Genomic DNA, 11898 nt, shown 5'->3' on the forward strand with positions numbered 1-11898 from the left:
TTGTTGTGGCTGTGGCTGGGTCGTTGGGTCATGTCTGACTGTCCCATTGTATGCCAGGCCCTTCTATCCTCCATTATCTCTCGAAATTTGTCCAAATTTATGATCATTGTTTCCATGACACTATCCATCTTTTCCTCTGTCATGCCCTTTTCCTTTTGCCTTCAATCTTTCCCAACATCAGGATCTTTTCCAATGAGTCCCATTTTCTCATTATATGGCCAAAGTATTTAAGTTTCAGCTTCAGTATTTGACCTTCCAGTGAAGAGTTTGAATTAATTTAATTATTGACTGATATGACCTCCTTGCTGTCTGGGACTCTCAAAAATCTTAAGCCCACCACAGTTAAAAAGTATCAATTCTGCGGCATTCAGCTTTTCTTATAATCCAATTCTCACAGCCATATATTACTACTGGAAAAACCATAGCTTTAACTATATGGACCTTTGTTGGCAAAGTGATATCTCTGCCTTTTAGTTATGCTGTCCAGATTAGCTATAGCTTTCTTCCAAGGGAAAGGTGTCTACACTTACTAGCTGTGTGACCCTGAGCAAGTCACTTCATCTATGGTCCTGACTCCAGGTCCAGTGCTCTATCCACTGTACCACCTAGCTGCCCCATAGAGTGATGTGTGTATGTGTATGTGTGTGTGTGTGTGTGTGTGTGTGTGTGTCTTACATGTATAGATATATACTATTATATAGATATATAGTTTATAGCTATATATGTTATATAGATATACATGTATAGATAGATATATACATCATATAGACATATACTATTATTATTATAATTTAGTCCAAAAATATCATTTTACCCATAAGGAAACTGAGACTTAGAGAGGCAAAGTGACTTGTCTAAATTCAGACAACTAATAAGTATTAGATCCATAATGCAAACTCAGGTCTCCTGACCCTAAGTCCAGGCCTCTTTTCACTACACAGGCTGTTTCTGCAAAGCATAAGAGAGAGATTGCTCAGACACGATCAGCAATATGTCTTTTGTCCCCCACTCATTTAAAAAAGACATGAAGGAACAGGAAAAAGAATACTCAGACACATGGGAAATGAATCAAGAGGTGAAAAGGGCAGGCTAAGGAGAAAGTAACAAGTATCTATCTGCTCAAGCCTAAAGAAAAGAAGCTTTGTTATCATTCCAGTTGAAAAGGAATTTTATGAGAAGGATGCTGATCAAGAGTCCTCTGGGTCAACAGGAGACTATAAAAGATCAAAAAAGCTTTGCAGAATTTGAGACTTGGAAGGGCCCTCAGCAGCCATCTTGTCCAACCCACACATACCCAAAAATGACCTTAAGTGGCTGAAATATTGAATAGGAGAAACTGGGGTGGGATACCAGGAAGCTCTTCATAAGCTTCAGGGGACAGCACTTGGGGTTGGGTGATGCTGGCATGGTTCTGCTGCTTAGTGGGCACTTCCTTAAGAGACTATGGCCAAATCACGAGGCCCGTCTGGCAAAAGGAGGGCATCAGGCTAGACGGCCTCCAAGGTCCACTTCAGCCTTGACATTCTAGGACAAAGCCCTCAGCACTAGGGCTCTTTGAGAATGGAATGAGAAATTATCTGTCCTAAGAGATTCCCCTTCAAATCCCTCACCTGAAAACAAGGGACTGAATGAGATGACATTGTTGAATTTAACGTTTAAGGGGACCTCCGGGTCCCCTTAAACAATGCTATAGGGCAACACCCTCCTCATTCTCCAGATGAGGAAGTGGAGATCTGGAAAGGAAAGGGGGCTTGCCCAAGGGCCATGCCTGAGGTGAATGGCAGAGCTGGGACCAGAATCTAAGTCTCAGTACAGGCTTCCTCCACAGCCTCTCTGGAGGTTCCTTCCAGCTCGAGCATTCCAGGGTTCCATGATACTATGACTCAATGACTGAATGATTCTAATGCAATGTATAGCAATAGTCCAGCTCTCCAGGTGAGCCTGGCACAAGAGCGGAGCACGATCTTGGCTGCGATGCCTGCCCACCAATTTTACTGACATTATTTCTGCCGCGGAATCAACGGCAGGACCATGGAATCCAAGCCGGCACCCACACCCAAATCAGTGTTCCTGCTGCTACCTCAGAAGGTTCTGAATGTCCACAGTGGGCTAAAAACAACTGCTTTTGCCAAAAAAACCGGTCTAGAACATTTCCTTGCTACAGAAATGAGGATCCTGGGGGTAAGTCAGACTCATATTATAAATCACAAAAGGGGGAAAAGAAAGACCAGGGATACAGAGTCACAGCTTTAAGAAGATAACTGATTCCAACTCTGGATCAAAGGCCTACTGAATGGTTGCAAGTGATAGAATCACTAGCAGATTCACAGACACAAATCTTTCTGGTTAACTGCTTACATACCGGGTTTCTCCCAGAATTATTGCTATCTATGTCTGTATGTGGTGATCAGGGAGGGAAAGGGCCAGGAAGTTGGTCTTATATAAGAGCAATGCTTGCACAGTAAATCTCTAAACTCCCAAGTCTGAAATATGTTGAGGAACTGGATTTGCTATCAAGTAAAGGAGGAGAAAGCCCTGCCTCAACCTAACAATTCCTGAGACCTCTAGACTGTACCAGAAGCTAATCGAGAGGTAGGGAACCTGCAGCCTCAAGGCCACACATGGTCCTCTAGGTCCTCAAGTGTGATCCTCTGACTGAACCCAAACTTCACGGAACAAATCTCCTTAGTAAAAGGATCTGTTCCATAAAACTTGGACTCAGTCAAAAGGCTACCCTGAAGGACCCAGAAGGCCACATGTGGCCTTGAGGTCATAAGCTTCCCACCCCTAGAGCTAAAAGCATTCGAGGCCTTGTGATTATAGATATAGAACTAGAAGGGAAGTGAAAGGTCATCCAATCCAACCCCCTCACTGAGTAAATGAAGGCCAAGGCAAATGACCCAAATGTGCCCAAGGGACCACAAGTCAGAAGAAGCCAAGCCCTGATGTGAACCCATTTTCTGATTCTCAAACAGGAAATATTCTTTCCCCTGTGCACCAAGAGCCTTTGCAGAAGCATTTTTAAGTCCAAAGCTGAGCTCCTAGGTAAGGTGCATTGGAATAGTCTCCAAACCTTTTTTCCCAAAAGGAAGAATGAGAGCCTCTAGTCCCCAGACTGTTTCTGACCCAGGTGAAATATAGCTGTTCAGCAGGGTCATTAGCCAGACTAGGGACTTGGGTCACTGAACAAAGGTAAAGGAGAAGAGCTCATTGCAGTAGAGAGACTGAGTCTATGGGCATCAAAAAGTTGGCATGGGATCAGTGATTTCGAATTGGAATGGACTTCAGAGGCAATTGAATCCACCCTCCTAATTTTACAGTTAAGGAACTGAGACAGAGAGAGCTAAAGTGACTTGTCCAAGGGCATACGAGTAGTCAGTACCCAGTGTTTTTTTTTTTCCCCTGGGCCACCCTGCCTTTTCACCTTAAGCTGTGGTTCTCTTTGCCTTACGCCTCCCTGTGGGCAGCATAGTCTGCCTGCTGTCAGGCTCACCTCTAGCCAGAAGCAGAATGAGGATGTAGGGAAGAATGAATGTTGAAGAGCAGTAACATGGAAGAGCCAGGATAAGCCCTTTAGGAGTTCCCAAAAGACAACAGGAAGCACTTGCTGACCACAATGCTCTTTCTATTTCCAGGCTATTCAGGTCCTAATTGGTGTGATGAACTTTTGCTTTGGGGCAGTCTTACTTTTTACTCACGTCTCTCCATACCCGCGCTTTCCCTTCATCTTTATCTCAGGGTATCCATTCTGGGGAGCAGCATGTGTGAGTACAGTGAACACAGGAACTATGGGCATAAAGCCATTCCCAAACCCCTAGGAGCCAGAGGAAGCTTGAGGCAAGGGCTCTACCTAAAACATCTGCTCTACTGTATCATCATCACAGGGCCTAAAATTCCACCATTAGAGATTCATTTTCTCTGCTCATACCATGGCCACCACCTAACTCAAGCCCTCTGGATCTCTCACCTAGGCTACAGAAACAGCCTCCAACCTTGCCTCAAATCTCTCTCTCTACTCCAATCCATGCCCTGCACAGCTCCCAAAGTGGTATTCCAAAAGCACAGATCTGACCGTGTCCATTCCCAGTTCAAAAAGCTCTAGGAAAAGAAACAAAAGCTTAATTTTGTCACTTAAAGATTTTGACCATCTGGCATACATTTCCCCACCAATCTACACATTACTCCCTTTCATGAACTCTGCCCTCCAGGCAAAAGTGGCCCTGGTATTTCGGGTCACTGACATTACCCTCTCTTGTGCCATCTGCTGAGATCCCCTCCTCTCCTAAGACTCTTCGAATTCCCTACTCTTGCTCAAGGACCACCTCCTCTGGGACGCCTCTCCCAGAGGCTAGTGCCTGGGCCCACAAAAGGACTCCAGATCCAATACTTATGCCTATTCATGGTGTTTCCCCTCGTAAGTTCCTTGAAGGTATCCCCAACACCTGGCAAAATGCCTACAACACAGTAACTACTTAATAAATGTCTGCTGATTGATTGGATCTTGAAGATTTTTGTTAGTGGTAGTATTCTCATCCTAATCATCACTTACCATGTGCAGGAAAATCCCAGACCCTCAAAAACTAGAAGGCACCTCAGAGCCTATGTCATAGAACCTACACCAGAAAATAATCCGTGAGAAGCGCATCCCTTGAGTGCCTTCAGATTTGCAGAACACTTTACCAATACTATCTCATTTGATCCTCAACAATCCCAGGAAATAGGTGCTCTTATCACCCTCACTCTGTAGATGAGGAAGCAGGCAGACAGAGGCTGGCCAGGGCCCACCGTGACACGGGGCACCTAAAAAATCCTTGCTACAATCTGATACGTGGTCATCCAGCCTTTACCTTGAAGGCCTCAAAGGGGAAAAAAAGCAGCCCATTCTTCTGTTGGATAGCCCTACCTGACAGGCCATTCAGCCCAAGCTGGCCTCTCTGAACCTTCTAGCCCTTGCTCCCAGTTCTGCTCCCTGGGGCCAACCAGAACAAAGCTGACAGAACTCACTTCCACAAGACAGCCCTTCAGATCCTTAAAAACAGCATTTTGATGCTCACAACCACCCTGTGAGGTGGGAATTATTACTATCCCCATTTTACAGATGAGGAAACTAAGCTGTGCAATGATTTGCCCAGGGTCACACAGCTAGTAAGTAGAAAAGCCAGGATTCAAACCCTGGACTTTTCCTGGGGCTCAGCGTGAAATCAATTATAGAATTTTGGAGCTATAAGAAACTTCGGAGGCTAGCTAGTCTAACCTTCTGATTTCTGAGAGGAGGAAACTGAGGCCCACAGATGTTAGGCAAAGTGTCCAAGGAAATCCACCTGTTTAGCAGCAGATCTGAGAATAATTCTCCTGGCTGCCTGGCTTCCCACTCTGCCACACTGCCCTGAAGACTGAGGAGTCTCCCTGGAATAAAGAAGCAGTGTTTTAGTGAGGCAAACTGGCATAGGACCCCAATGTAGACTCAAGGCACTAATGGATCCTCTCTTTTCTTGACAGTACATTAATTCAGGATCCTTCTTAATCGCATTTGAAAGGAGAACCACAAAATATCTTGTAAGTTTTGTTTCCCCTTTCTTAACCATTTAAATATGAGAAGGTTTATTCCCAGCCTCACAAAGGGCTTCCAGAAGATCACTGGGCCCACAAACCAGCAGCTTGGTTTAGCGGCCTGGCTCCCACTGTTCCCTGCCCAAGGTCGGATATTCAAAGGCAGAAGAAACCCAACCAGGCCTCAGGTGCTCCTAGGTGAAGGTCATTTAAATGCTACCACTCCCCCTGTCTCAAAGGGCTCTCCATTCAGTCCCTGCCAAACAGGGATTCCAGTTCAATCTGTTTCAAAATCATGGTCTGTGGGTGGGCTCATTTAGCAGTAGATATTGTTTATAATTTAACTCTTAGTAGGAAACAGGAAGGTGTTTTTGTTTTGTCAGGTTTTTTTTATTTTTGTATAAAGAGATAAGAAGTGGAATATTTATCAAAAAGGCCTAAAACAAAACATACTTAAACAACAGATAACAGATGTCTAGCATCTTCCCTGACCTACAAGGGGCATTTTCCAATTTTCCAAACACTTTTCTCCTCTTTCAGGGACAAATGAGTCTGGTTGTAAACACACTCAGCTCTATGGCTGCACTGGCTGGGATAGTGCTTCTCTCATTCAGCTTCATTCTGGATAGGAACTACCTGTGTGGCTATGCTGGTGGAGGCCCTATTTGTGATGGAATCTCTATCCTTTTAATTGTAAGTATCCAGAGTCTTTCAGGGGATGCCTAAAGCGTGAGCTTAGCTCAGATTCCAATGGACTCCATTGAGGATGGAAAGGTTTGAGGCACTGTCATATGGGATCAGACGTTTTAAAGCTAGAAGAGACTTAAGAGCTCACATTTCATAGATGAAATTAAGAAGCTCAAGGTCACATAGCAGAGTCAAGATTCAAACCCAGGTCCTCTGACTTAAAATTTTCCCACTGTAACACTCTATATGTAAATGAGCCCTTTAGGTTTGGAAAAGAATAGAAACTTGAGGAAACCGTCTTTATTATGCAAAACAAAGTTTCTCCTAGCTCTGGGTGGGTCATTTTTATGGCCTGAAAAGCCACTTCCTAATACTTCCTAATTTCACTAGCCCAAGGACTCATGCTCATGTGGAAGCTCCTTCCGCTTAGGCAGACTGGCAACTTCTATAATATCTCTGGGTCACCAAGAGATTCCAAGACTTTCTCAGGATCATGCAACTAACATGTGTCAGAAACAGAACTTGCAACCAAGGTCTTCCTGCTTCCAAGGCCAGGCCTCTCTCACTAGCCGACGCTCCCTTCTCACGTCTGAGTTTATAAAATGAAATATCTGTTTGATCGCTAGTTCACAAGTTGCCCTCGTCATCCTGAGATTCAGCTCATTACATCTCTGACCTTCTCCGCTGTGGAGGCATTAATTATTAGGACAATCCTAGCAATTATTTTTTTGAAAAGATCAATGTAGTAATTGTGACTCCCTCCCGCCATTTCTGTACTCCCTGCAGACAGGTTAGTCTGGCATCTAGCATCTAAAGCCCTTCACCACCTTGTCCCATTTTTTATCTTTCTACTTGTACTGTACTGCATTGCTGCCCTCCACACACTCTCTAGCCCAGTCAACATTCTGTTCTCCCCACGTGACAATTCCTTTCCCAATTCCTTACCTCTGCGCTGGATCTTCCCCACCCTCGGAAGGCTCTCCTTCCTTGCCAGGGCCTCTGGGCTTTTTCCTTCAAGGTTCAGCTCAAGTCCTGTCTTTTACAGGAGGTCTTTCCTGCCACCCACACCTGCTCCATCCCCATCAAAGTTGCCTTGCACCTACCCACTTTGTATCCTCTTGTATGTGCCTCTACATATGTGCATCGTCTCCTATATTTGAGGTTAAGCTACTTCAAGGAGTGTTTTTACCTTTCATGGAAATTATCCCCAGTACTTAGCCCAATGTCTGGCACATAGTGTTCCATGCGTGCTGACTGAGTGATGGTCTAAGGCCAAGCTGTAAGGGTGTAGGGAAAGGAAGTAGTTACAGTGTCCTCAACAATTGGCTTCTCCAAATGGAATGCCCTCCACAATATATATCATCCTAACCCCCATTCACATGCCTGACAAGTCAGAACAGGACAGAACAGAGCGGACAGCCTGGTATCATGGAACACCCTCTACCAGGCAGCCTGCTGGACCTGAAATCAGGAAGAACAGGGTTCAAATCCCACCTCTGACACTGACTAGCTGTGTGACCATAAGCAAGTCGCTTGGCCCCTCTAAACTTGTTTCTTTCCTCATCTGAGAAGTGGGTTGTTGTGAGATTCCAGTGAAGTGATGATACATATAAAGTACTCTGCAATCTATAAAGTACTACACAGGGTCAGCTTTTATTAACAGGAACTATATTAGGAACCCAAGAGGAGATGAAAGCCCTAATCCCATCAAGAACCCAAGGTATCATATAACTGAAGACTGTTTTGGTCTCTTTAGGTCTCAGTCAAGGAGGCCAAGAGGAAACTCTAAACTTTGCTTTATTTGTAATTCAGACAAGGGAGCCTTTCTTCACCTGGAGACCTAGAACAAGTGAAAGCTGTGCTAATGCTCCTTCTCTCATCTGGCCTAAAAGGCAAACACCACAAGGCTAAGGCTAGTGAAGGCCAAGTTAAGCCTTCCTTTGCAAAAAGCAGACCCCAGCTTTAAAGGGCACTGCGGAGCACTTCCTGAAAAGGCTGAGAGAGCACTGCCTCTCTCCTTCTGCTTCTCTGGGCTGCTGTGTGTCTTCTCTTTGTGACTGTATCTGGGTGTATGTCTCTGCAAGCATATTTCTCTGTGTCTGCTTTTCTCTTCCTTTTTTCTCTTCTTTCTCTCTGTCTCTGTCTTTTTTTTTAATCTCTCTGTCTTTCTGTGTGTCTCTTTCCCTCCTTCCTTCTCTGTGTCTACATCTCTCTTCCTTCCTCCCCTTCCTCTGTCTCTGTCTTTTTCTATCTCTGTCTCTCTGTGTCTCTCTCTTTCCCTCTCTCCCTCCCTCCAATCTGTGTGTACATCTTTATCTCTCTCAAGTTTAATAGAGAATTGTAGTTTATGTTTCTTTCTTTTTTGCACCTGCCTTGTATTTAATGTAGAATGAGAATGAACAAAATATTTTATTGATTTCTTTTCAATCAATTAATCAGCAAGCATTTATTAAATGCCTACTCCCACGTGCCAGGCTAGGTGACTATGGACAGAGCCCCCAAACAACATTCAGAAGAGAAACGGGACGTAGAGCTACATTAGGAATGAAGACTGAAAGCTGGAAAGGCCCTTGGAAGAGTTCCAGTCCAACCCCCTCATCTCACAGAGGAGAAAACTGAGGCCCAGAGAGGTTAAGTCATTGACAAGGTCACAACACACAAGTGGTGTCAGAGATGACATTTGAGATCAGGCTCTCTGACTCCAAAACTAATGCTCTTTCTAGGATATCACACTTCCTGGGAGAGGGAGTTTCCTTATTTGGAATCCCCTAGAAAAACGAATTCGAGTCCTATCCAAAAAAGAAACAAACAACACACTCAAAAAAGGGTCGGACACCAAGCTAGCATTGAGCACAAAAAAAGGCAAAAATGAAACAATACTTGTCTTCAAGGATTTATTTAAATGTGAGGGTATGAAGCAGCTCCCACAACCCCTACTTTTCTTTCCTTCCTTCCTTCCAATCTAGGTGATCCTAGTTAATTCAAAAAAGGGAGAAGTGAGAACAAAGTGACAAATAAACAGAAATAGCCTAGGACAGGGGGCAAAGCACTGGCTCTGCAGTCACAGGACCTAGGTTCGAATCCCATCTCAGACATTCCTTTAACATACGTCTTTGGGCAAGTCACTTGCCCTCTGTGGGCCTCAATTTCCTTCCTCACTTTTCTGTAAAACACAAGGGCCGGGCCAGATGACTTCTGAGGTCCCTTCCAGCTTTGAATCTAGGATCCTGCCATCTCCTTGGAGTCCAGAACAGTGTGTATTCCCCGTGCCTAACCTAGTTCCTAAAACATAGTGGGTGTTCAATAAATGTTTCCTGATTAATTTACTTAACCCTGCTGAGGGGGTCAAGAATGACCTCATGAACTGAATCAAACTGAAATGAACTGAACTGAATATGTGTCAAGTACTGTCCTAGAGGTCCAAAATACAAAGGAAAAAAATGAAACTTCTGCCTTCAAAGAGCAATCCACAAAAGAATGATGAACCAAGTTCAGGTGCTTTTTTCCTCCTGGGGGCCTGCACTGATTCCTCCCCTGTGGAGCCTAAGTCCTTGACGGACGGATCAATGAATGGGTGGATGTCTCCACCCTGGCTCTCCTGATGAAGGGTGTCCATCTCCCCAAACCAGGATTAATAGCTCTTTGTGACCATAAGCTCAGGACTGTTTTTAATTCTATTACCATTTGGTTTCCATCTTTTGCAGGGGATTTTGGGTATGATGACGTTCTTCGCTGCCCTTGAACTCCTCATTTCTCTGTCTTACTCAATACTTGCGCACAACTTGACCTGCGCTAAATCTAAGGATTGGTTTTCAATACAAGTGTGAAAATAAGGATGTGTGGTGGCTCTCTTTGAGATGGTTCTACTCTAATGGCTCAACTGAACAGAGCAGAAGCCTCAATTCCTCTAGCTAGCTCCCTGGGGAAGAGCAGAGACAGAAAAGCACGTTCAGCCCCTCCCCACTTCCCCTCCTCCCTCACTTCACAGGCAGCTCTGCAGACACCAACCCAGCACACTGAGCAATATGCATCACTAGACCATATTCTGGAGTCAGCAAGAGACCAGGAAGCCTCTGCCCATCACAGAGCTGTCTGCGTGCTTCTCTGCTGGGTTTCTCTAGAATTCCTCACTGTGGCATCTCCTATCCAGAGGCTCACAGAGAAACACTGAACTGAGATTCAGAAGACCTGGATTTGAGTACTGGCTGAATTGCCTACTAGCTGCTTGACCTTAGGCATCCCTCAGTCGCCCTGGACCTCAGTTTTCTTACGTATAAAATGAGGGGTCTGGACTGTATGACCTCTGAGATGCCTCCTGGTCAAAGAACAGTGAGCCTATGCCTAGGTCCCTTCCAGTGCTAAAATCCTATGGCCTAACCAAAAAATTAAGTTACCATGAACACTTCACAAACCAGTTCAATTAGAGACAATAAAGAAAATTTCTGCTCCTCACACTCAGTGAGTTTACACCTACTACAATACATACATACCAGATACACACACATATATATCACTAATAAAATAAATGTTACAAGGATGTATATGCTATATCAGGGACCCTTATCACTAGGCGCCAAGCTGACTCGACCCTAGGATATACTTTGGTACATTTCTTGCCCAAAGACTAATCCGCCCTGCACGTGGGTACATCTGAGAGACCCACCTAGTCAAAGCCTTACATTCTTTTATTCCTGGGACTGAACAAGCTACATTGGTAGCTTTGGTATTTGCAAATATATTGATCCTTGACACACCACCGTGAACAACCATTCACAAGCCTAAGCCTGCTATAGCCACTGGGATTGATTCAATTAGGAATATGTTAACCTGATAACAACGAAACCTGGTTCTCCATTCCAATCAGGGCAAATGCTTTGGTTGCCATAAGTCAAGTCACACTATGTCAAACCCTAATTTATTACAGAGTCTGCTCTAAGAAAGAGAGAAACAAGATTAGGATGCATGTGTCCACGGTTTAATTTCTCTCAGACTGGCTTGACATGCATTGAATGGAAGTTCAATCCAAAACTGTTCAATTTGGGAGACAGAGTTATATGCCCTTCAAAGAGTAAGTGTTCCCAAGGGGTGCCAAATTGGTCGACATAACTAGGAGGTGGGTTATATTAAAATGATGTCTCGAGTATGTGACTTAGGTCATTTAATCTTGGTTAACAGGGGTTGGTATCACCCACCATCAGGACAGTGGAAATACCATTCCCAGTCTTGGGAATCTGTCTCCACCAAAACCTTAGTAGGATAAAATCAATTCAGGCCTGGGTTGGAGTTTGACCAAGATAAGAAGATCCAATGAAATCTCATTATCAGAAATGTCCTTCTGAAGAACTTTGGACAGAAGGCTGGGGTGGGGGGGTTGCAGCTGGGAGCTCTGAATCTCAGACACAGATTACCAAGAGAAATAATTTTTCACAACCAAAATCCAAAGAATTTCTCAAGTGGGGAGGAGGCAAAACTTAATAAATGTCTGTTAAATTCAAATGAAATAAAGTGAACAATCTGAAATATGTATACAGAGATAACAGAGAGCACAGAGGGACTAGATAAGTATACAGATCATGAACCAGAGTAAAGTAAATGGAGAGAATGAGTGAAATAAATCCACTCTAGAAAGGGAAGCAAAAAAAATTTTTTTAATTAATGAAC

The 11898-nt window shown here is 44.2% G+C and overlaps 1 protein-coding gene across 1 annotated transcript; it reads left to right on the forward strand.

Moving 5' to 3' along the window:
* Positions 1 to 797: 797 nt before the first annotated feature.
* Positions 798 to 10070, forward strand: LOC110200683 (membrane-spanning 4-domains subfamily A member 5). The gene is made up of 5 exons (XM_020976076.2): positions 798 to 2181; positions 3636 to 3764; positions 5500 to 5556; positions 6091 to 6243; positions 9942 to 10070. Exons 1-5 carry the CDS (start codon positions 2032 to 2034, stop codon positions 10062 to 10064), a joined length of 612 nt encoding a protein of 203 aa, XP_020831735.1. The 5' UTR covers positions 798 to 2031; the 3' UTR covers positions 10065 to 10070.
* The last annotated feature ends 1828 nt before the right edge of the window (positions 10071 to 11898 follow it).

This window comes from Phascolarctos cinereus, unplaced genomic scaffold (genome assembly GCF_003287225.1).
Source record: "Phascolarctos cinereus isolate Bilbo 61053 unplaced genomic scaffold, phaCin_HiC Scaffold_9;HRSCAF=440, whole genome shotgun sequence".
In the NCBI taxonomy this organism is placed as follows: Eukaryota; Metazoa; Chordata; class Mammalia; order Diprotodontia; family Phascolarctidae; genus Phascolarctos; species Phascolarctos cinereus.